Source organism: Suricata suricatta, chromosome 8 (genome assembly GCF_006229205.1).
Source record: "Suricata suricatta isolate VVHF042 chromosome 8, meerkat_22Aug2017_6uvM2_HiC, whole genome shotgun sequence".
In the NCBI taxonomy this organism is placed as follows: domain Eukaryota; kingdom Metazoa; phylum Chordata; class Mammalia; order Carnivora; family Herpestidae; genus Suricata; species Suricata suricatta.
Window position 1 is genome coordinate 137,711,099 of NC_043707.1, and position 21,535 is coordinate 137,732,633.

General features: G+C 57.9%; 2 protein-coding genes across 3 annotated transcripts in view; one reads left to right on the top strand and one right to left on the bottom strand.

The window, feature by feature from the left end:
• The window catches only part of ACOT7 (acyl-CoA thioesterase 7), a 101,224-nt gene that overhangs the window by 55,533 nt on the left and 24,156 nt on the right, over positions 1-21,535 (top strand). Inside the window, 1 exon segment of the mRNA XM_029946129.1 lies at positions 6,196-6,282. Coding sequence (XP_029801989.1) covers positions 6,196-6,282 — 87 coding nt within the window.
• Positions 12,104-15,533, bottom strand: LOC115297920. 2 transcript variants are annotated; one of them, XM_029946119.1, is made up of 3 exons: positions 15,472-15,533; positions 14,251-14,296; positions 12,104-12,770 (listed from the first exon to the last, which is right to left on the bottom strand). In XM_029946119.1, the coding sequence occupies exons 1-3, from the start codon at positions 15,493-15,495 to the stop codon at positions 12,259-12,261; spliced, it is 582 nt and encodes a 193-aa protein (XP_029801979.1). In that variant the 5' UTR covers positions 15,496-15,533; the 3' UTR covers positions 12,104-12,258. The 2 variants fall into 2 exon arrangements, with proteins under 2 accessions (XP_029801979.1, XP_029801977.1); XM_029946117.1 differs by lacking the exon at positions 14,251-14,296 and having other exon boundaries at positions 15,472-15,512.

Genomic DNA, 21,535 nt, shown 5'->3' on the forward strand with positions numbered 1-21,535 from the left:
ATATGACTTTGGCTGTTCGGGTTTTTTTGTGGTTCCATACGAATTCTAAAATAATTTGTTCTAGCTTTGAGAAGAATGTTGGTGCAATTTTCATGGGGATTGCACTGAATGTGTAGATTGCTTTGGGTAGTAATGACATTTTAACAATGTTTATTCTTCTGAGCCATGAGCACAGAAATTATTCCATTTCTTGGTGTCTTCTTCAATTTCCTTCAGAAGTTTTCTATAGATCTCAGCCTACAGATTTTTACATTTGTGGTTAGGTTTTATCCTAGGTATTGTATGGTTTTTCATGCAATTGTGAATGGGATCAGTTTCTTGATTCTTTCTCTTGCTTCATTATTGGTGTCTAAAAATGCAACCAATTTCTGTATGGTGATTTGGTACCCTGCGACTTTGCAGAATTCATGAATCAGTTCTACTAGACTTTTGGTGGAGTTAAGTCGGGTTTTCCGTGTAGAGTATCATGTCATCTCTGAAAAGTGAAGGATTGACTTCATCTTTGCCAATTCTGATGCCTTTTATTGTCTGATTGCTGATGCTAGGCCTTCCAGCACTATGTTAAACAACAGAGGTGAGAGTGGACTTTTTCTTTATTTTTATATGTTTTATTATTTATTTTTGAGAGAGAGAGAGCGTGAGCAGGGGAGGGGCAGAGAGAGAGGGAGACAGAATCCGAAGCAGGCTCCAGGCTCCGAGCTGTCAGTGGAGAGCCCGATGCGGGGTTCAAACCCACAAACCCTGAGATCATGACCTGAGCTGAAGCCGGACGCTCAACCAGCTGAGCCCTCCCAGGCGCCCGGAATTTCAAGATTTCTTGATAGATTTTTACAAGCTTTTAGTTTTTACTTTTCTGTGTTCTAATAAAAATTCATCTTTATTGGATGATTGGCTTAGGGGCTGGCTTTTAAATGCTTCTTAAGGAAGTCATATGTCCGTTCCTTGGTGTTTTGAATGTCGTCTGCACTTATGACCCCAGTCTCCCGGGAGAGCTGGCCTCGCTCGGCTCAGCAAGGCCCCCTGCCTGGAGCAGGACGGGCTCCCGGGACCCTCCGCCGCCTCCCGCGTGGCTCTGGACGGGCTGCGTTTGGCGCCGTGCTTGACCCAGCAGGTCAGGAGCCCAGCAGGAAGGGCTGAGCATGTGCTCAGCACTGGGGGCGTCGTTCCAACACTCGAGCCCCTTCCTGTGGGAGGACCCCCTCCGCGCCACGTATCTGTGTCTCTCTGTCACTGTTGAGACCAGAACCAGATTTCAGCCGGCTGTTGCCTAGCAACCTCCTTGCGGGCCTGACCTCATCCTTGAGATGCCTTTTCCGAGAGTCTGGGAATTCTTTAAAACCCAGCTTTTCTTCTTACTGTTTTCTCCATCTGACGAGAGAAAATACAACTACTTTGAACTTGTCCATGCACGGCCATCAGCTGTCCAGCTTTGATCGTGTGGGGACTGTTTGGCCATCTGGAGCCTTTGGCGGGGGCTGTCAGGTTTATGACACAGTCAGCCTGGCTCTGGTCGTTGGCCTGGGCCCAGGTTCTGCCTCCCTGTGGCCGGCCTGTGACCAGCCACCCCCACGGGCACATCCTCTCCGAGCCATCCATGAGAGTGCTTGGGATCTGACCAGGCCCCACCATCCGGCCCCCATGAGCACTTGCTCTGGGGAGGGAGCGAGGTGTGGGGAGGCAGGGACCAGGGGGTGAGGGGAAGATCTAGAGTCAGACGGCCCGGTCTGAAAACCACCTCTGGCTCTGTGGGGGCTGAGTCTCTCTGTGCCTCTGTTTCCTTGGCTGGAGACACAGTGAAGGGGAATTCTGTGTTTGTTTATGGCCGAGCTGCTCCTCTCCTGCTGCAGCCCCAGGGGCCTCCCTCAGGTTTCGGATGTCACGGCCAAGTTGAGGTTCAAAGATTAGGCTCTGGGGGGCGCCTGGGGGGCTCAGGTCTCGATTTCACAGCTTATGAGTTCAAGCCCCGCATCAGGCTCTGTGCTGACAGCTCAGAGCCTAGAGCCTCCTTCCGATTCTGTCTCCCTCTCTCTCTCTCTGCCCTTCTCCCACTCGTGATTTCTCTTTCAAAAATAAATAAAACATTAAAAAAAAAAAGATTAGACTCTATTAGCCAAGGTCATGGTAGCTGCCAAACCCTAAAATCCTAATGCCTGACTTAACTAGAGATTTATTTCCTATAAAGTTCAAAGCGGTGTTCTACCCAGGGGGTGACTAGGGGACTCTGTCCTGAGGCTCTTCATCTCCAACAGGTGTCCTCTGGGGTTCTCTGGGAAGGGGAGAGAGCAGGGAGCCTCACGCACCTGGGGCTTGGAGGGCTGGGCCCAGCAGCAGCGAGGAGCACTTCCGCTCACGCCCGTTTGGCCGGAAGGCGGCCTGCACCTGCACGGGGCGGGGGGGGGGGGGGGGGGGCAGGCGTGGGTCCCGTTTCATCGCTTTGCACGTGTGGGTCACCCCACCCGGAATCCTGTCCAGCCCCTGCCTGGCATCAGAGAGCGGTGTCTTGGGTTACGTGTGTGGTCTCCTGTTGCATTTAGACACAGTACTTTGGGGACGGGGTGGGGGAGGGACGGTGAGCTAACGATGGGTCCCCTGACTTGCACCGTCTGCTCAGAGGCGGGACGGCGGACGCGAGATGCAGGGCAGAGGTGCCCACCTGTTCTCAGTGCTGACGTGCTGGGGGGGGGGGGGGGCCGGCGGGCCCCGGGGCCGCTCTGGGGGGGGGGGGGGGGCGCTCTCTGTCCCTTTTGGCTGCTAGAAGGGCCTTCCGTGTCCCCTGTCCCCCTCGGCCTCACTGGAGCGGGTCCCTGCTCGTCTGCAGCTAGGGATGTCAGAGGTTGTCCCCTCCTAAACTTAGTGGTCGTCGGGTCCTGTGACCTCCTGTCAGCTGCTTGTGACGGTCACACTGAGAGTCCTTTGCAGGCACACTTCTCAAGCTCTCTCGGCTGGACGGCGGCTTCCTTGACACTGTCTCGTGGTCACATTCATGGGCTGAGTGGTGACGGACTGTGCTCGCTGTGACCCTCAGTCCCCAGGAGCAGTGGGCTCCTCCCACCTTTTGATGCCCCCGGTTTCTGGGCTCCGTTCAGTCTCAGTTTTGCTTCCAAACTGGCCGTGTCCCTTTTTTTTTTTTTTTAACATTTATTTCCTAATGAGAAACAGACTGAGCATGAGCAGGGGAGGGGCAGAGAGAGAGGGGGAGACACAGAATCGGAAGCAGGCTCCAAGCTCCGAGCTGTCAGCACAGAGCCCGACGCGGGGCTCGAACCCACGAGTAGTGAGATCATGGCCTGAGCCAAGCCGGACGCTTCACCGACTGAGCCCCCCAGGCGCCCCGGCCGTGTCTCTCTTGAGCTCATTTCTTTCTCTCCCTTCTCGGAGCAGGGCCGCCCGACGGTCTTCTCCAATTCCCTGGCTGCTCCAGACGTGTATCTTCAGGCTGACCCACAGTGCCCTTGACTCTCAAAACAGAGGGTTTCCTCCGGGCGGGGCCCCACTTTATGTGCCCCCGACGGCAGCATGGCAGCAGTCACGGACGGCCCCCAGGGCGCCGTGGCTCCTCCGTGCACTTGGCAGAGGCTTTCTCTCTGTGTGGCTGTGACTCCCTGAGGCGCAGGACACGAAGGATCAGGGAGGGGCCGCTGAGGACGGCCGGCGACTGGGAACCAAACACGGGAAAAAACAGACACAGGCCCACCCGCGAAGACCCCCCGTGGGGGCCAAGTTCACGGCCCAGGGAAGCAGGCCGGGGGTGCGGCCGGGTGGGGGTGTTGTTTTCCCATCAGAATCGGGGGCTTTCACTTCTTAGAAGCTCATCTGTCCAGTTTCTGGAACAGTCCGTTCTCAGACCTGACTGTGAACGCTGCTGGAGAGCAGTGGGCGCGTGTCTTCCACGAGGGTGTGATCGTCATTCAGGCGGGTTGTCATCTGAATAAAAGGGTATCTGACATGACAATGATGTTTGTGTGCAGTTTCCACGGTTTGATCTTTTAGATGTTTCATCATTTTCCACTTGCAGGTCTCTTTGCTGGCCCAGGCGGGTCCTGGGATTGGGCCAGATTTGACACCGCTGGTTTTCGTTTGTGCCACAAGAGTGACTTTTGTGTCTCTCATGAGCAGGACACGCACGTAGGCAGCAGAGTGTGCCCCGTGGTTCCCGGGGCCTTTCTGCCGTCCGCCCGCGTGCTTTGCAGAGACAGGGCCCGAGGGAGACAGTGTTTGAGATCAGCGTGTTGTCGACTGGACGGCGCTGGGGGGGGGCGGTCTCTGACAGGCAAGGAGAGGGTCCTCATCGGTGTGCCTTGTGGCTCCTCCAGCTGTCCAGAGGACAGGGGAGGGTCCCGCTGTCTGAGCCCCCAGGGCAGGCTGCGGGCGTGGCCTTGGCTGGGTGCACCCTCACCAGCAGGGGCCGTTACCTGCACCCCCATAGCCGAGCAAGGGTTGGGGGTACATCTTTTCCATTTCTAAGTGAAATTAGAACCCCGGGAGGGCAGAGTCCCCCCAGGGCCCCTGGGAGGCCTGCACTCAAGCCAACACCATGGGCCGTCTTACTGCGTGCGGTCTCCATGGACTCCGGGGGACGCCGGGAGTGCCTTTCCCAGCGCTTTTGATGTTACCCCCATGCCCCCTCGCTTGGAGTCATCGGTGTCGTCTCTTGGTTGGTTTTGGGTAGCGTCCTTGCCCCCCAGCTCGTGGAGGGGCCCCTTGTGAGGGCCGTTTGGCCCACATCCAGGCAGGTGGGCTGGGTGGCCAGGTCCCCAGCACGTGGCCTCCCACGGGGGAACCTGTCACTACCCCCAGCAGAGCCCGAGGCAGGAGCTGGGACCTCACTGGGAGCCAGGAAGGAAGGTGGGGGGAGCAGGGCCAGTGGCGGGCCCCCCTGGAGGTGAGAACCGATGGCCCTGAGAAGCCCCCCCAGAGGCGGAGCCACTTTCCGGCCTCCTGAGCCGCCGACGGCCTCTTCCGCCTTCCACGGGGCCTCCCGGTGGATGGCATGTCACACGAGCACTCGGAACTTGAGTCTAAATCTCTCTACGCTGCGAGGCTCAAGGACAAGTACAAAATGTCTTGAGTTTGGAGTGGAATACTTAACGGCCCCAGTTCACACGGGCTCCAGTTTTCCTGCCCTGCGACCCCTTCAGGCCACCGTGAGGCTTGCGGTTCCGTGTGGAGGAGCGGCGCACAGTCTCCAGGGGACTGCAGGTTCAGGAGACGCCGCGCCACCAGCTCTTGCCCGCAGGGTGGCGCTCCCGTTTGCGCAGACTGTTCTGTGCTCGGCCACCCGCAGAGGACCCCTCATCTGCACCGTGTCCATGTCATGCGGGGGCCCCGGGGGCCGGCTTCCGCAACAGCTTGGCCTTGCTGGGGCGGGAAGGGTCACCCCTTCTGAGCACCAGCCGTCCTGGCAGGAGACATATGAGCGTCATCTCTACCTGGAAGGCTCTGGAAGGTGGGAGCAGTGGCTGGGTCTGTTACCCGCACCTGTTAGAGGAGATAGTGTCTCCTTATAATAATAATCGCCTTCTGGGGACAGGGTTTTAGTGTGTCTTGTTTTAAGACACACTAAAGGTAGCCTCCAACCTCTTGCAGATACTTGGGCAGTGTCAAGGGAGGGAGGGATGCCCTGGGGATTTGGGGTGCTGGGCGGTGACTGGGAGGGAGAGGCTGGTGTGCCTCTGGGTGCCCAGCCTTCCTGGGCGAGTCACAGCCTGGGGGCCTGGTGGGAGGCTGAGTCTGCGGCGTCCCCCTCACATTCCTGGTACACCTTGCGGTTCCTGTCACGCCTCGCCGTTGTGTTCGGTGAACTGTTTCATGCTTACAAGGTTGTGTGGTAAGTTTCTGAGACCCTGTCAACCATCATTTACAAAATTGGGAGTCCGAGCCAGACGGAAGTCCGCCCTGACGGAGGGAGCCCACAGCCCTGGGAGCGTGTAGCCGAGAGGGGTCTGCCAGCTGCCTGTGGCTTGGGAGAGGACTTTGCTGGGGACACGGGTGTCCCCAGGTCCCCAGGGAGTGACATCAAGACCCACCAACAGAGTGGCTGATCAGCTTGAAAGCCTTTCCCTTCCCTGGCTGGAGCACACTGAGAAATCAGCCCGGAGCTGTCCGTGGGGCGTAGTGCTCCCTGCCCCGCGCTCCCTGCCCTGCCGTGGGCCCCGATCTGTCGCGACACCTAATCTCTCTCCTTTGCGATTGCAGAGCCGAACACGGTCAGCTACAGCCAGTCGAGCTTGATCCACCTGGTGGGGCCTTCCGACTGCACCCTGCACGGCTTCGTGCACGGAGGTAAGAGGGCAGCGCCCCCATTCCGCGCGGCCCCGTTGATCCCCTGGGAGCCCAGATGCCATCTGACCTAGTTCAGGCTCTTGTGTTTAATGAAGTAGAAGTTTAAACTTTTACGAGGCTGCATAATAAATTACCGAAATACGGTCGATGCCTGTTTTTAAAATTGGAAATGAGAGTCAGATGGATGGCTCTCCTGACAGAGGGTCACACGCAACCCCGGGGCCGTATCACTGTGAGCTGTTCAGCTGGGGACCGTGGTGTGCTCAGTGAGTGCCAGTGTGACCCCCTAACAGAGAGTGGCTACGTGAATGTGGTTTTGCCGCTGAAGTTTTTCTTTATTTCTTCCTTTGATCAGATTCCACCTTAAGTAACGCGGCCCTTAGAGTTCCTGGCTCGGGACGTCTGGCAGGGCACAAGGAGGGCTTAGCTCCGGGTTCACAGCAGGCACGTTTTACCTCAACGAGTGAATTGCTGTTTGTGATTTACAGAAAACAGTGAATACACAGGCGCTGGCTCAGTGCCATTCACTTAAGCTCCCACTTCAGTCACCTGGCGAACCCAGCTTCTCTTTTTTCTCCTCAGAGAACTCCTATTCATCCTTCAAAGCCCAGCTCAAATGGTACCACTCCGTGCAGGGTTACATTGATAGTTCCACCAGGGGAGGCCTCAGGACCGAGGCTCGATCTGATTGTCTGCGTGGCCTCCAGGGCCTCACACAGACTCAAAGAGCTGCTTTACAGCGGCTCCTTCCGTGAGCAAGAGGCACAGATCACTTCCAGGCTGAGAAGCGAGGATCATGGGCTGTGGGATTAGAGATGCATTTTTAAAGTTTGTTTCTTCTTTTTTCTTTCTTTCTTTTTTTTTTTAGCTAACCCTCTTTTGGCTATATATGTATTTTTTAATTTCCTGATGGTTTTCCTCTCTCAACTACATGCTGGCGGCAGTGCCCTTAGATAGGATTGACTTAGATCGTACCCAATGGAAGCCACGCTTCAGACCAACAGTACCTCCCAGTGTGGGCGTGCGGTGGCAGGCGGGCGTCTCTGTGCCCCGCGGCCTCGTAGGCTGTCTTGTCCCCTTTTCTTCACCAGCCCGCGCCTCCCTCCTGGATGCGGGGGGCAGGCCCTCTTCCGGGCCCCACTCCCCCAGAGCCCAGGCCCCTGTAACTGCCAACTATCTTTCAGCATCGCTGACCTCCATCCTGCCTGGAATTTGTGAAACTCTGTTCTAGAATTGTTGCTTTTCTGGTCCACTGTTGGAAGTTCGGGAGAGGTGGCGTTGCCTCCGTTCTCGGGCTCCTCGTCGGGAAGGCCGGGCTCTGTCTCCCGTGCAGGAGGGTGCGAGGGAGGGAGCTGTCAGAACCCTGACTCCTGCGCGGTGTCACGTTCATCCCCGGGGCTGCGCTGATGCGTCCATTCGCTACAGGCACGCGGTTTTAGACGTGCATTTAAGGCCTGTTTACGATGGCTTTTCAGTATTTAATGCCGATTTTAGTGGGAGTTTTGTGCCCACAAGTTAGAAAGAACACACCTCATATTTTTTTAAACGGAATCTCTAAACAGTGTCTAGTAACTCACCAGGGGCAATGAACAAAATAAACAGTGTGCTAGAAACGCCCGCGAGAGGGCTGGGACTTCATGACGGTTTACTGCAGAGGGAACGCCGTCGACAGAATGTCGAGATGCCCTGGGACCCGGGTCTCCTCTGGCCAGTACCTCACGAGGGTGCTGATCACAGGAGAAGTGTGTGAGCGGACACGGGTGCCGATTTGGCTTTTATTCAGTCATCCTCTACCGCACATGTGTCTTTGAAAGGCCGTCCCCCGTGCCATTTTCTGTGATTTTCACACCCGGATAGCCTTGATCTTGTGGACCCGCTCCTGTCCCACCACTTACAAACACGGCGCAGACGCTGGCCACTGGCCATGCTAAAACTGGTGAGGGACTCGGGGGTGGGGGGGAGGTCCCCGATGGACTGCAGGACTCTAGCCAGATGCCCGGCCTTTCGTCCTGTCCTGGGTGCGTGGACAGGCCCTCCGGGGACTCAGCGAGGGAAGCAAGAGCAGCAGGGAGCCGGCAGGAGGGCGCAGAGGGCGCCGGGAAGGAGTGCTGTCTGCATCCCCCTGGTTCTGCCGTCGGGGCCTCCGCACAAGCGCCAGCCTGGGGTTTGGCCTCTGCCTTCCCTGAGCCCTGGGGGAGCCCATGCGGGTCCTCTCTGGCCTCCCCTCCGCCTCCCCTCGCCCGCTGTTGGTTGAGGCCCCTTAAGGGGTGACTTGGCAGGAATCTGGGGGGGGCGGTAGGTTCATGCCACAGTGAGGACCTTTTCATAAACTCACCCAACTCCTTGCTGAAAACACTGTGAAAATAGGAACGATGGTCCTTCCAGAACAGGATCAAACGCAGGTATCTAATTCCTCGCGTGAGCGTCTTACTCAGCCGGGGAGCCCTGAGGACCGTCCCTTGCGGTCAGGACTAGGGTGAGGGTCCGCCCTCTCACTGCTAACTAACATTGCTTTGGAGATTTTAGCCACTGCCGTCCAATAAGAGGGAAACTCAGAGGCACAGGAATCAGCAGAAAAGAAGTAAAGATGTCTGTCTCTGTGGCTGGCGCAGGAACAAACCTGGATGCCCCAAGAGATTCCAGGACAAAAATAACTCAGATAATTAAAGAAATCAGTAAGCTGGCAGCATGTAAAATGACTGATCATAGTAGTAATAAAAAAAAAGTCTGCCTGAAATAGAAGAACTAGTTTTCACTGGTTTTGTTTGTAGGTATGTTTGTTTCCTCAGATGTGTTTTGGGTGGATTTTAACTGTATCATGTTGCTTTCTAGTAATTCGGTGAAATGGTGGGGCTGATTCTGTGCCTATCGATTCGTCTTCTTAAAGGCCTTGTTCTCTCCTTCCCTGTTGGTTCCCAAGGTGTTCTGTGCTGCTCTCCCGTTTTCTTTTAATTTAAATTTATTTTTTAAGGGGCGCCTGGGTGTCTCAGTCGGTTAAGCCTCCGACTTCGGCTCAGGTCAGATCTCACGTTCATGGGTTTGAGCCCCGTGTCAGGCTCTGTGCTGACAGCTAGCTCAGAGCCTGGAGCCTGCTTCCGGTTCTGTGTCTCCTCCTCTCTCTGCCCCTCCCCCTCTCATGCTCTGTCTCTCTCTGTATCAAAAATAAATAAAACATTTAAAAAATTATTTTTTAAGTTTATTAATTTATTTTGAGAGAGAGAGAGAGAGAAAGCATGAGTCGGGGAGGGCCAGAGAGAGAGACAGAGACAGAGTCGCTAGCAGGCTCCACACTGTCCGCACGGAGCCCAGCGCGCAGCTCTATCCCTCGAACTGTGAGATCGTGACCTGAGCTGACGTCGGGCTTTTAACAACGGAGCCACCCAGGCCCGCTACCCCCCTTTTCTTAAGGAACTTGTTTTTCATTTAAATGTATTTATTTATTTTGAGGGCGAGCTCACGCATGGGGGGGGCAGGGGGCAGAGACAAAGGGAGAGACAGAGTCCCAAGCAGTCTCCGTCCTGTCTGTGTAGACCCGGACTTGGAGGTCCATCTAACGAACTGTGAGATGACCTGAGCCGAAATTAAGAGTCTTGACGGACTGCGCCCCCCAGGCGCCCCCCATGCTTCTTTCTTCCTCCGGGCCGCTCTTTGCCCGGCTCTCTGCTCCATGTGGGAGGAAGGGTGCCCTGGGCTCACCACCCCCCCAACCACGATGATGGTGGGGGCCCCTGGGGGGAGCCCGCCGTCCTGTTCAGGGCGGACCGGGGGTGGCCCTCATGTGAATTCTGCACTTCTGAACTTTTGGTGGCCTGGGATTTTTTCCTTGGCACTGAGAAATTTTTTTAATTAATTATTTTCAAGCCAGATGTTCTGTGGAAGGGGTCCACGATGGCTTTTCACCAAGCCCAGCTGCCCCTGACCCCGCCAGCTCCTCTGGCTGTGCTTCTGTGGTGTCTGTGGCTCGGTGTCCCCGCGTCACTCAGACCCCGCCGGCCGAGTGCCACCCGTGCCGAGCCAGGCAGAGCGCCGCGGCTGCGTCGCCGTGGGGCTCTGGCACCACGGTCCCGCCTCGTCACCTCATCGTCCACCCGCTTTGAACAGCCGGCTAAGCCCCTTCCGGCCTCTGTAAAATGGCAGCACAGTCCTGCCTGCCAGGCGGTCAGCCGCTCAGTATGCGGTTCGCCGGCGAGAGCGCCCTCCGCCCTCCCGAGCCGGCCTGCCGGGTCCCTGCACCTGCTCTGCACGGCTCTCCTGGGCCGGGCACTCAGACTCCTAGAGCTTCTAGTTTTCTCTTTGCTGGTTTAGGTGGAGCACGTCCTCAAGTGGCTTCCTGTGAAAGGTGTATATTATCCAGATTAATGGTTCAGCCGCTGGGATGAAATGGCTTCCAGGAGACCGAGGACTGTTGTGTCCCATGGAGTGATGTAGTTGTGAGAGGTCTGGAGGCTCCCCCTGCCCCCGTGGGCTGTCCCTGGGCGGCCCAGTGTTCCGCCCAGAAGGCAGTGGGGGCTCCCAGGGAACTGCACCCAATGCTGGGGTCTGCTGGTGAGTCTCACTGGCCAGACGTGGCTGTCAAACACTGGAGTTGCTATAGAAGGAAGGGAGAAGTGAAGGGGCTGGCGGGGCAGCCCCTATGGGGGCTCAGGAGTAGTTTATCTGTACCTTGTGTGTTTCCTGGCTGGGTCTGGCATTCTTTCCCCAGGGCTTGGAGGCATTGGTGCATAGCTTTACACTTCTGAGGTCCCTGTTCAGAAACCCGGGGAGTCTGGCCACACCTCTGCCTGCCCCCTACCTGATCCTGGCTCCCCATCCTGGCCTCTGCCCAGGGCCCATCCACCGCCTTCCAGCCCCCTGCTGTCCTGAATAGCAAATGCCTTCTGTGGTTTCTGGGCCCCTGTGGCATGTGATGTCACCCTCCCCCCTGCTGTGCCTAACAAACCCTCCCTTCGCAGCCACTGCTCTGCATGGCTGTTCCCCTCCCCTGCGGGATTCTGAACACATCTGGTGACCTCGCTGGGGAGCTGCTGCTCCTGAGAGGAGTCCTTGCCACTCGTGGTTGGAATCAGATTGGAATCAGATTCCTGCGGCTCGGGCCCAGCCCCACCAGGCCCCGCCCCCAACCCCGCCCCTGCTGGGACAGCCTTTGCGGATGGTCTTACCTGTCCATGTCCGGTTGCTTTCTGAAACCTCCTCTACCTCAGGATGCCTTCTCCCGCACTGCCCCCCCTCCTCCTTTTCTGTAGAGTCAGCTCTCCGTTTGGACTTTGGACCCTCTTCTTGCCCACTTCTGGAGTTTTGCTCCATTGACCAGCTCATCCTTCCCACAGTGTCGGTCTGTCCACTTCCCCGAGAGGCTGTGGATTGTGGTCCCGTCCTTGCTGCCCGCTGCAATCACCAGGGCACTCAACAATGCAGGTGCCCAGGCCCCACCAGTAGGACCAGATGCCGTGGGGAGGCCCGGGTGTGGCAGTTTCTGGAGCTGCCGGTGATTCTGTTGGTCGGGACGGCCTGGGAGAGAGCACTCAGCTGGGCACAGAGGACCTTGCTCGGATCCAGCGCCCAGAGTGCGTTTCCTGCCTTTGAAAACCATTCCCAGCTCTGAAATCTTGTCCGCCCAGCGCCCTGCTTCCTGCCACCTGCTGTGGAGCTGGAGGAGGGAGAACATCGATCCTGCAGCTGATTATTGCTGCCCTCTTTTTTCTTTTGAGTTTATTTATTTATTTTGAGAGGGAGAGAGAGAGAGTCCCAGCAGGCTCCGTGCTGTCAGCGCAGAGCCAGACGTGGGGCACGAACTCACGAACCATGAGATCGTGACCTGAAATGAGAGCGAGAATCGGACACTTGACTGACGGAGTCCCCGCCCCCCGGCCCTACTGTTGTCCTGTTGACCCCGTGAGACCCCCAAAGCTGGGAGAGGAGCGGAGCTTACAGACCCTCCGCAAAGGAGGGCTGTCCTCAGCTACAGCAGCTTCTCTGTTAGAATCGCAGGCAGTCAAACTGCGTATGGAGTGCCAGTGTCCTTGGATCAAGCGGCCTGGGTGGGCCCCAGGTGGCAGGCTGGTGTCTTTCCCACAGGCCTGTGTGCAGACCACGTCCCGAGGAGCCGTGCCCATCAGCCTGACCCTGCCGGGCAGTTGGTTTTGAGCATGGGGTGGTCCGTGACCAGAACGATTCTGCCTCTTGAGCCTCAGACGTGCCTGCACCCCGGCCCCGGGTCTCAGAGCGGTGAATGCGGAGACCGCTCGGAGAGCGGGAACGCTGATTGGCTCCAGGAGTGAATGCCTCCTTTTCAGAAAAGAAGGGGCCAGAGTGCACGGCTCTCTGTCCTGTGCTGTCGTGAATCCTCCCTGAGTGTGTGGCGAGGCCCCTACCCCTGGCTCCGATGCGCTCTGGCGGTCTGGGGGGACGTGCTGGCTGTGCCGGGGCCCCTGATTCCTCGGGTGGCCTTGCTGACCGGACACGGCTCCCAGCTCTGCTGTTCGCTTGCTCTGGAAGAAGAATAATGGGGTCGTGACTGTCATAAAAACCTTTGTCATCAGAGTCACCGATGTTCCACTTGTCACAGTGGCCTTAGTGTCCTCAGGCCAGCTGGAGGCCAGTCCCCCCTTTCCTGGCAGAGAGGTGTCCCCTCCCCACCTGCACCCCAGACCTCCGCTCCCCCTTTCAACATAGTTTCTCAACCAGCCCCTTGTGCTCCATCCCTCCTGTCTCTCATCATCCTTTCTGGAACCTGCTCCCAGCACTTCCCTCCCAGACCCCTTCCCTCCCCCCCTGCACCCTGAGCTCCTTCCCTCCAGGAATCCCTCTGGGACTCATCTGGCCTCACGCTGCCCTAGGCCTGTGGGTTCATAGCCCCAGCCACACCTCCCCCCTGGCCTCCGGCTAAGTCACCGGGACCTCCCTCAGGATGGCTGAGGGCTCTGTGCCCCCCCCGCCCCGTTCTCCCAGGCACCCCCCTGTAGTGGCGGCCAGGCTGTCCCCTGGGTGGTCTGGCCAGCATTCCGTGATGGCCTGATGGCCCGGCTGGCTCTCTCACAGACTCTCCACCTCGTCTCTCAGCCTGTCCTCTGGGCTCCACCTTCAGAACGTGCCAGAATGTGAGCTCTCACCCCCTCCCCCAGCTCCCCCTGGTCCCAAGTACCAGGGAAATGGCCTCTCGCCTGCTTCTCCCCACTTCCCTGAACCACGTCTTTCTTCAGTGCTGCGGCCTCACTGGTCCTGTTAGGCCAGAAAGTCCGGCAAGCCTGCGCCCCAGACCCCTGGTGCCTCCCGGAGTGAGCCGCCAGACCTTTTAACTTGTGCCGCTTCTGTCCCTAAGAGGCCCTCCAGGAGGCCCTCCCCTGTGCTTCCCCTAACCCCCCCTCATCTTGTCCACCCTCCTGCCTGGCTCCTGCCCCTCACAGTCCTAGGACCGTTGGCCACTTCCGGCTGCGGGCCCTGCCCCCGCTGCTCCCCTTCCGCCCCCACCCCTCCACCCCCCACCCGCTCTCTGTGTTCACATGCGCTCACCACCCCTCCCGGAGCACAGGCTCACAGGGTGGGGACTTGGTGTGACCTGCTCCTGGCACTCCGAGCAGGGCCTTGAGCAGGGCAGACCTGCAAGGTGCAGAACGAACTGGAAAGAAGGGCCCCCTGTGCGGAAGAAGGCCGCGGCATGGCAGTGGAGGCGGCCCCACAGGAGGAGTGTGGGGGTGGGGGGTGAGAGGCCCAGGGTCACAGGAGAGTGCAACACAGATGCCGTCCACCCAAAACGTCAGGGGACTGATCTCCTCCCCGCCACACCCACATCGGGCAGCCAAGGCTGGGGGACCCAAGGCTGGGGGACCGCAGGGCTTAGCTGGGACCTAAGGGAGCAGGCAGAGGGGAGGGAGGTGGGGGGTGCACAGGCAGGGAGAAGCCTGGTGGCCCAAGCAGAGGACATCTGGGAGGCAAGGTGCAGAAGGAGGCCCCCTGCTCAGATGCTCTTACTTGCTTGGTTTCCGCGCGGCGGTTGGGAAATAGCAGTGTTTTGCACCTGTGGGAGGAATTGATTTCACTGCAAAATCCAGAATAAGGCACAGATGCTCCTTTCCAGTTTTGTGGCCTCATTTAACTAGAGCCCCCGCCGCGTGGTAGACAGCGTGTGTGGCGGGGTGGGAGAGGAGCGAGGCACGGCTCAGACTTCTGGGGACCTGGCCCCGTGGGGCCCCGGGGTGAGCATGCAGATGCTGGTTTGGGGTCTCGGTTTCGTCACCACGAGGCCGACACTTGGGCCAGTGACGGCTGCGCTCCTCCCCGTTCCCACTTCCTAAGAATCTTTGGTTTTGCAAAAGGTGTTCTCTGTTTCCCGGAGGGCAGCTTCGTGCCCAGACAGACAGCCCTGGGAAGTGGGGCAGCAGACCCCAGGGCTGGGACCCCGGTGCTGCTCCCGCCCCCCTGGGGCTGGCGGTGGTGAGGGCCCTGCTGATGCCATTCTTGGGAACGGGTCTCCTCCGGCCCCCCGGCCCCCTCCGGGCCTCCTCCAGCCTGGGGGACATGTGTGGCCGGCACACGCAGCTCTTCTTCCGGAAATGCGGAGAAGCCCGGTCAGCCGTACGGCAGCAGCATGTTCTCTGCCGGTGCCCTGGGAACTTCGGTCTTCTGTGCCAGATTAATTAGCTTTCGCTTCCTATTTAGCTGCCTCGTTCAGGGCACGGACGTCCCCCAGCAGGGTCTTTCCTGTTCAGTATCGTGGGCGTGGAACCCTGTAATGTCCCCCTTTACCCTGACTTGGGTCTTTCCTTTGAGGAGCTGACCCACGCTGGTGCTTGGCCTCCAGAGATGCGACCTTGCCCTGCGTGGACCCAGGCCTCCCCGAAGTGGGGAGCACTGAGGGGGTCTGTGCGGGCCGCCACCTCGTCCCAGTCCCCCTGGGCTGTTGGGGCAGGAATGTGCCTGCCCTCCTTTCCCCACTGTCTCGTTCAGAACAGGGACGCATCGATCCTCAATCAGCAGCCGGCTCATTCGCTCGTGACCTTCTTGAGTTCCCGGACACGGAGGGTGAGGGGTAGAGCATGGCCGGCAGCCCTGGCTCCTGGCTCCCTGGGTCCGTGGTGCTCCGGGCTGTGCTGGAAACCTCTGCCAGAGTTCTTGCTTTTGGCATTTTGACATCAGAAACCCATCGTGACTACCCTGTGTCATTACTTGCCAAAAAGAACCCTTATTACTTACCTCACTGAATAGTCCCCTGCCCATGCATGGCCCTGGCTCACAGAGAGGCCCACAGGGACGTTGGGAACCTGGGAGGGAGGAGCCAGACTCTCTCAGGAGGCTGTCACTCCGCCGGCTCTCAGAATAACCCCTTGCCATTCCAGGGGGCGGGGGGAGGCTAGTAAAAATAGGATGAACTTACTATTGTTTTCTTAATATAGGAGGCTGGCACCCACGTTCTGTCAGTTGGGATTAAATATAGAAACGGGGGCATCTCAGATCGCCACCCACAGCGTAGGCAGCGGCTCAGGGCGCTGAGCTGCTCACGGCTGCTCCGGCTTTGTAGGCACGCGTGACCCAGCCCGCCGGTCGGGTCCGGGAAAATAAATTTAAGCCTCTATTTTTAAGCCAGCCGACACGCTGCCGATACTTGAAAAACCCTTGAGCAGTTAAATGTTAGAGTCAAAAATATCTCCGGTACCCGATGTTTATCTGCCGTTGGTGGCCGAGCAGGTCGCTTTTGCTGCCTTCCCATGATTCCAGCAATGGATGCAGAGTCCAAGGACAGCACATCTGCAATTTTGTTGTCATCTTTTAAATGGTGAAGCTTGGATCATGAGGACTGCCCACGACAGACTGCAATTTGCCGGAGTGATTTTCCCGTCACCGCGAGCCCCCTTGTACCTAAAGGGGGAGAGATGTTGATAAGGTTTTCCAGTAGACCCTGCGCCGAGGTGCTTTGGGGAGGCTCGGGTACTTGGGTTGTTTTTTTTTTAATGTTTATTTATATTTGAGACCTAGAGAGACAGAGCGTGAGCAGGGGAGGGGCAGAGAGAGAGGGAGACACAGAATCCGAAGCAGGCGCCAGGCTCCGAGCTGTCAGCACAGAGCCCGATGTGGGGCTTGAACCCACAAACCGTGAGATCATGACCTGAGCCGAAATCAGACACTCAACCTACTGAGCCACCCAGGCGCCCCAAGTACTTGATGTTTTAAGTGTCAAAGAGTGAACAGGACGTATGACAGTGTCAAGGACGGCCAGTGGCTTTGGCTTCCCTGGCCAGCCAGAGGGCCCGGCAGCAAAGTTACAGGGACACCTGTCACAGACTGGTCAGGGGAGTTCCCAAGAGGGGTGGACACATGGCTTGTGATCTACTGTGGCTCGTGTCATAGATGCTGGGTTTTGTGGAACCAGGGCTTGCCCCCGTGTCAGGACGGGAGGAGGCCTTTCGTGGTCTTACCTCTGACCTCATCGTTTTGTCTTAGCGGCAGGTAATGAGAATGTGTCAGAACCAGCCCCCCGCAGTGCTGTGTCCAGGGCCGTTCCCCCCACCCCCCCAAATCAGGAAGAGGGAACAGGTGGCTTGAAATCAGCATCTTATGACAATCTCGACGTTTCCGAGTCCAGCTCTCTTTCCTCCAAGTGGACACCGGAAGTCACTTGACACGCAGGACCCAAAGGACCACAGCGTCCTTGCCTCATCTGGGAGCAGCTGAAATAAGCGTTTGTAGGAATCCAGACTCCGGGGGCTGCCAGGAGCGAGGCCTGTCTTCTCTGGCAGACGTTTCTGCCTCCAGCTCTGACCCATGCTTCGCGCAGACGCTTTGGGCACGAGGGGCCTTCCCTTTCCAATGCCAAACACTTGAGCTGTGGACAGAGCTTTTCCACGTAGTGAGCCCTAGAGTTGGCCTTGCTGTCCCTTCCCGTCGAGCCTGCTGTGGCCTCCCTGGGAGACACAGGTTGATGGATGTGGCCGCGTTGGTCCAGGTGGCAGCCTTCCTGGAGCTTGGACCCCACCGGCCCCCTAGGCTGTCCCGTGCAAGGGTCGCTGCCCCTATGAGTCCCTGTTCCCGGTACCCGGGATCAACCCCCAATTTGGAGTACAAACTCCAAAGAGACACGCACGCGGTCACCATGTCTGCCCCTAGCCGGGTTCTAGGATCTGAGGACTCAGTCCACGAGTGGCCTTAGCCATAAAAAGCCAGCGTCCTGTGTGAGGTGTGCCGCTGTCCCAGCTCAGATTTCTAGGCTGGCTGTCAGGGCCAGGAGGAGGCTATCTTTTTAAATGTCGCTCTCCAGAAGCAACTGGGGGCTCGGTCAGTTAAGCAGCCGACTTCGGCTCAAGTCACGATCTCACAGTTTGTGGGTCTGAGCCCCACATCGGGCTCTGTGCTGACAGCTCAGAGCCTGGAGCCTGTCTTCGGATTCTGTGTCTCCCTCTCTCTCAGACCCTCCCCTGCTCACACTGTCTCTCTCTCTCCCAAAAATAAATACAACATTAAAAGTTTTTTTTTAATGTTGCCCTCCTGCAGACACAACAGGTAGTATTGAGGATCGGCCTTACCTGGCGGGTCCCCCGGCTCACCTGTCTCTGGGCTGGACATGCAGGCCTTCCTGGCCTTGGCAGTGAGTGAGTGTGAACCAGACCGTTACCCAAACGCGGGCCCTATGGCTCGCTACCGGAGCGGCGTCCTTGGGTTGAATGTGATCCGTAGCTGGCGATCTTCGTTGGTTCGTTTGTTCGTTCATCCATCCATTTGGTGTAACCCTTTCCTGAGCATTCTATGCCAGATTCCGAATTGGGCAGGCACACAGTCAGGCACAGCTGTCCCCCCATTGCTGGCCTCCATGTCGCACCAGATACACACAGTCTGGGGATGCAGCACAGGGGCTGACGGGGGTGTCCGGCAGCAGGAGGTCCCCCCGCGGCTCTGTCTTTCCCCGGAGTCTGCCCCGGGCTCGGAGCCAATCCTGGTTGGCGCACGCTCGGATCCTGCAGTGTTTCTAATAACCATGAAGTGGCTTGTGGCCTCTCGACCTGCATTTTGGGTACATGGGCAAGGGCCCCGTTTGAAGGAGCTGATTACGCCCTATCTCCATTTATCCTTCCATTCCTAATGGCGTCTGTTTTTCCGAACCCATCAGCAAGGCGTTCGTGGTGGGGACTTCTGCGTTCCAAACATTACTTCCAGTTCAGACTCTGCCTTCCGCCTCCTTACTGTCCTCCCCGCCCCCTAGGCCCTGAAGTTGGTGACACCGCCTGGTGGCTCACGGCTGGCAGCTCTGGTTTCGAGACCTTCCACACCCACACTCGCTAATTTTGCTGCCACCCGCACCTGTCACCATGGTCTTGCGCTCTCTTCATCCCCCACCTCGAATCTCGGTGTTGCAGGTCCTGGGTCGAGAGGCAGCGCAGCACGGCCTCTGGCCCTCCGTGATCGGGGGCGGGTCCCCACTCTCCCCCAGCGAGTGTTGTGCCTTTGGACGCAGGTCTCTCTGTGCCTCCAGTCCCTGCTTCGAAAGACGGAGGCGGATGACGTGCCTTCCTCACAGGGCTGCCATCCAGGGAGCGTCGGTGTTCATTCAGTCCTTCCCTCCTTCCTTCCTTCATTCCTGCTTTCAGTGTTCACGGAGAGCCTACCAGGGAGCACAGCAGGTGCTCCCCTCCAGGGCCCCCCCGCCCCCCCACACTCGGGGCTGCAGCATGTCTGAGTGGTGGCTGTCGCTGCCGCCACCCACATTGTTGCTCCTCTGCTTCCTTCCCACACCCGCGCCACACTTCTGTGTCTCCTCCTCTGTTTTCTCTCGAAAATCCTCCCCGTCCCTGGCTCATCAGGAGGACCCCGATGGTGGCTCCATAATGGCCACACATTAGATGCGTTCTGTTACAAACGTCTGAAATCTTCTAGTTAAAATGCCCCAGATGCTTGTACTGAAAGTAACTCTTTGGGAAAATGCCTTCTGAGTTCAAAACCAGCAGGCAGGGCCCTTGTCCAGCCGTTGGGACAGCTCCGTTCTGCATGAGGCAAACCGACCCGGGAGAACTTGGTGTGCGGGCTCTCCCTCTGCGGAACTGAGCACACGTGCACACGAGTGTGTGCACTCCTGCACTCACATGCACTTTCCGGCACACGCGTGCATTCTCACATATGCACATGTGTACGTTCCTGCACACGTGCACTCACACATGCACACGCACACTCCCGAACACGCACGCCTCCCGCACCCCCTGAAGCCACGCCGTGTCAGGAGGCGGCCCCCCGGCCTCAGGCCTGCTTCTGGGCCTCTGTGGTTCACACCCGTAGGAGATAGTGTCACTCCGACTCCCCACTTGTCCCCTGGGCCAAGCATGTGACTCTCAGTCCGTGTGTTTCCTGGCGTTCTGGGACATTTCATTCCTCTTTCCTTTCTTATTTATCTTCCAAAGTCTGATCTCTTACAGAGTGTTCAATCAAGTAGGTGTTGAGTTTCACAGACCGTCACTGGTCTGCCCTACCGGCAGCACAGGGCTCGTCCCTTATTTCTGTCATAGCAGAGCCCAGGACTCAGAGGGCCGTGTGCCCGCCCAGGGTCCCCAGCCAGGCAGCGGGGAGGGGCGGTCAGGCCCAGGCCGTCTGAGCCACCGAAAGGGGAGGCCCTGCTCATACCGCGGTGTGGGTCCCCCAGACGCCCAGCAACCCCCAGGGGTGCGGTCCGTCCTGACAAGCACGGTGACCTCTCTGAGTTCTGTGTTGTGTTTTCCCTGCTTGGAGGGCTGGGCTGGGGGCGCCTGGGCTTCCCCGCCTTTGCCGAGGCCCCTGGGGTGGGTTGGAAGGCCCACAGGGCCTCGTGGTGGGCTTCAGGAAGGCACCCGTCTTGTTTCCAGTACCCCTGTCACCCCCCAGAGGCTCCTGGCCAAGCAGAGCATGGCTGTTTGTCTCAGACCCCTGAGCTGGGCTGCTGGAGGGCCAGAGGCCCAGCCTCAGTCGCCTGGAGCTGAAAGCCGGTGCCGGCAATTCTTTCCTCTCAATAGAGCTTTGCCCCAGCATCCTGTCTGCAGTCCTGGGGATCGGACCAATGTGTGCCTGAGCCTCTGTTGTTAATTTGAAAAGTGGGGATACCGTGTGAGCAGGGCCTCCCCTCTCGGTTTCTCAGATGGCCTGGGCCTGATGCCCCATCCATCCCCCTGCCTGGCTGGGGACCCTGGGCGGGCACGCGGCCCTCTGAGTCCTGGCCTCTGCTGCTGCAGACTCCTGCTTGGATTAGCCAGATCCATGTGCCAGCACCTCAGAAGGCGCCTTTGGACGGGCAGGCCGCGGCCAAGTCTCTGCTCCTCAGGTCGTTTATCATCACCGTCATGTAGGAGTGTTTTCTTTTAAAAAGTCCTGGTAACAGAAGAATTGTTTTTAACCAAGAACACTAAGGTGCTTTTTAAAAGCTTTTTGACCTGGAAATGCTCAAACAGGCACAGACGTGGAGAGAGTATACGGGAGCCCAGGTTTCCCTCTCCCGAGCTGGGGCCCCGCTCTGTCTCCCGGGTTCCTTTTAAGTAGTGTGGTCTCCGTGCCTGGGAGGCCCCTGGTCCAGCACAGGGGGCACTTCTGTTCTTTTTAGTTATATCGGATTTTGTTTCCTCCACACAGTAAAGAGGATTTTAATTAGTCACCAATGTTTAAAAATTGGTAGATTCTTCATAAATGTGTGGGTTTGAGTCTTGTCTAGAAACATCGGGCGGCCGGTAGCAGGGGGCCCTCGCTCCTGGGGGTGGGAGGCAGCAGGCGGGGTCCGGGCAGCGGCCGCCTCACCTCCCCACATCACCTGTCACCCCCTGCTCCCCCCCGCCCCGTCATCCGTGTCCGCAAGCCTTACCCTGAACGTGCTTCCCCCGTGAGCCTGGCTTTCGGGAGTGCGATGGAGTCCGCTTCCTGCCTCTCTCTGGGTTTCCAGAAAGCGTCTGTATCCTAGGGCGAATGTGCGTGGCCTTCTAAGATGTCTGGGAGATACTGCTCTGCTGCCTTTGTAGGTTGGAAGTGGTCGAATGGTGGCGATCCCATACAGTTGGCCTAGGACGAGACACAGTTTAAATGTTTAAGTAGGGGCCCCCGGGGTGGCTCAGTGGGTGAAATATCTGACTCCTGATTTCGGCTCAGGTCATGATCTCGGGGTCCTGGAATCGAGCCCCCCATTGACCTTTGCACTGACAGTATGGAGCCTGCTTGGGATTCTTTCTCTCCATCTCTCTCTGCCCCTCCCCTGCTCCCATTTGCACGCACGCACTCTCGCTCTCTCTCTCTCAAAAAAAAAAAAAAAATTAATGTTTAAGTA

Bases quoted from the DNA above. Each gene is read 5' to 3' on its own strand.
- LOC115297920 (XM_029946117.1), bottom strand. From the start codon at position 15,495: ATGGGCAGGGGACTATTCAGTGAG. The intron at 12,771-15,471 runs GTAAGTAATAAG...TTCTTCTTCCAG, and splicing joins GCAGGGGACTATTCAGTGAG to AGCAAGCGAACAGCAGAGCT.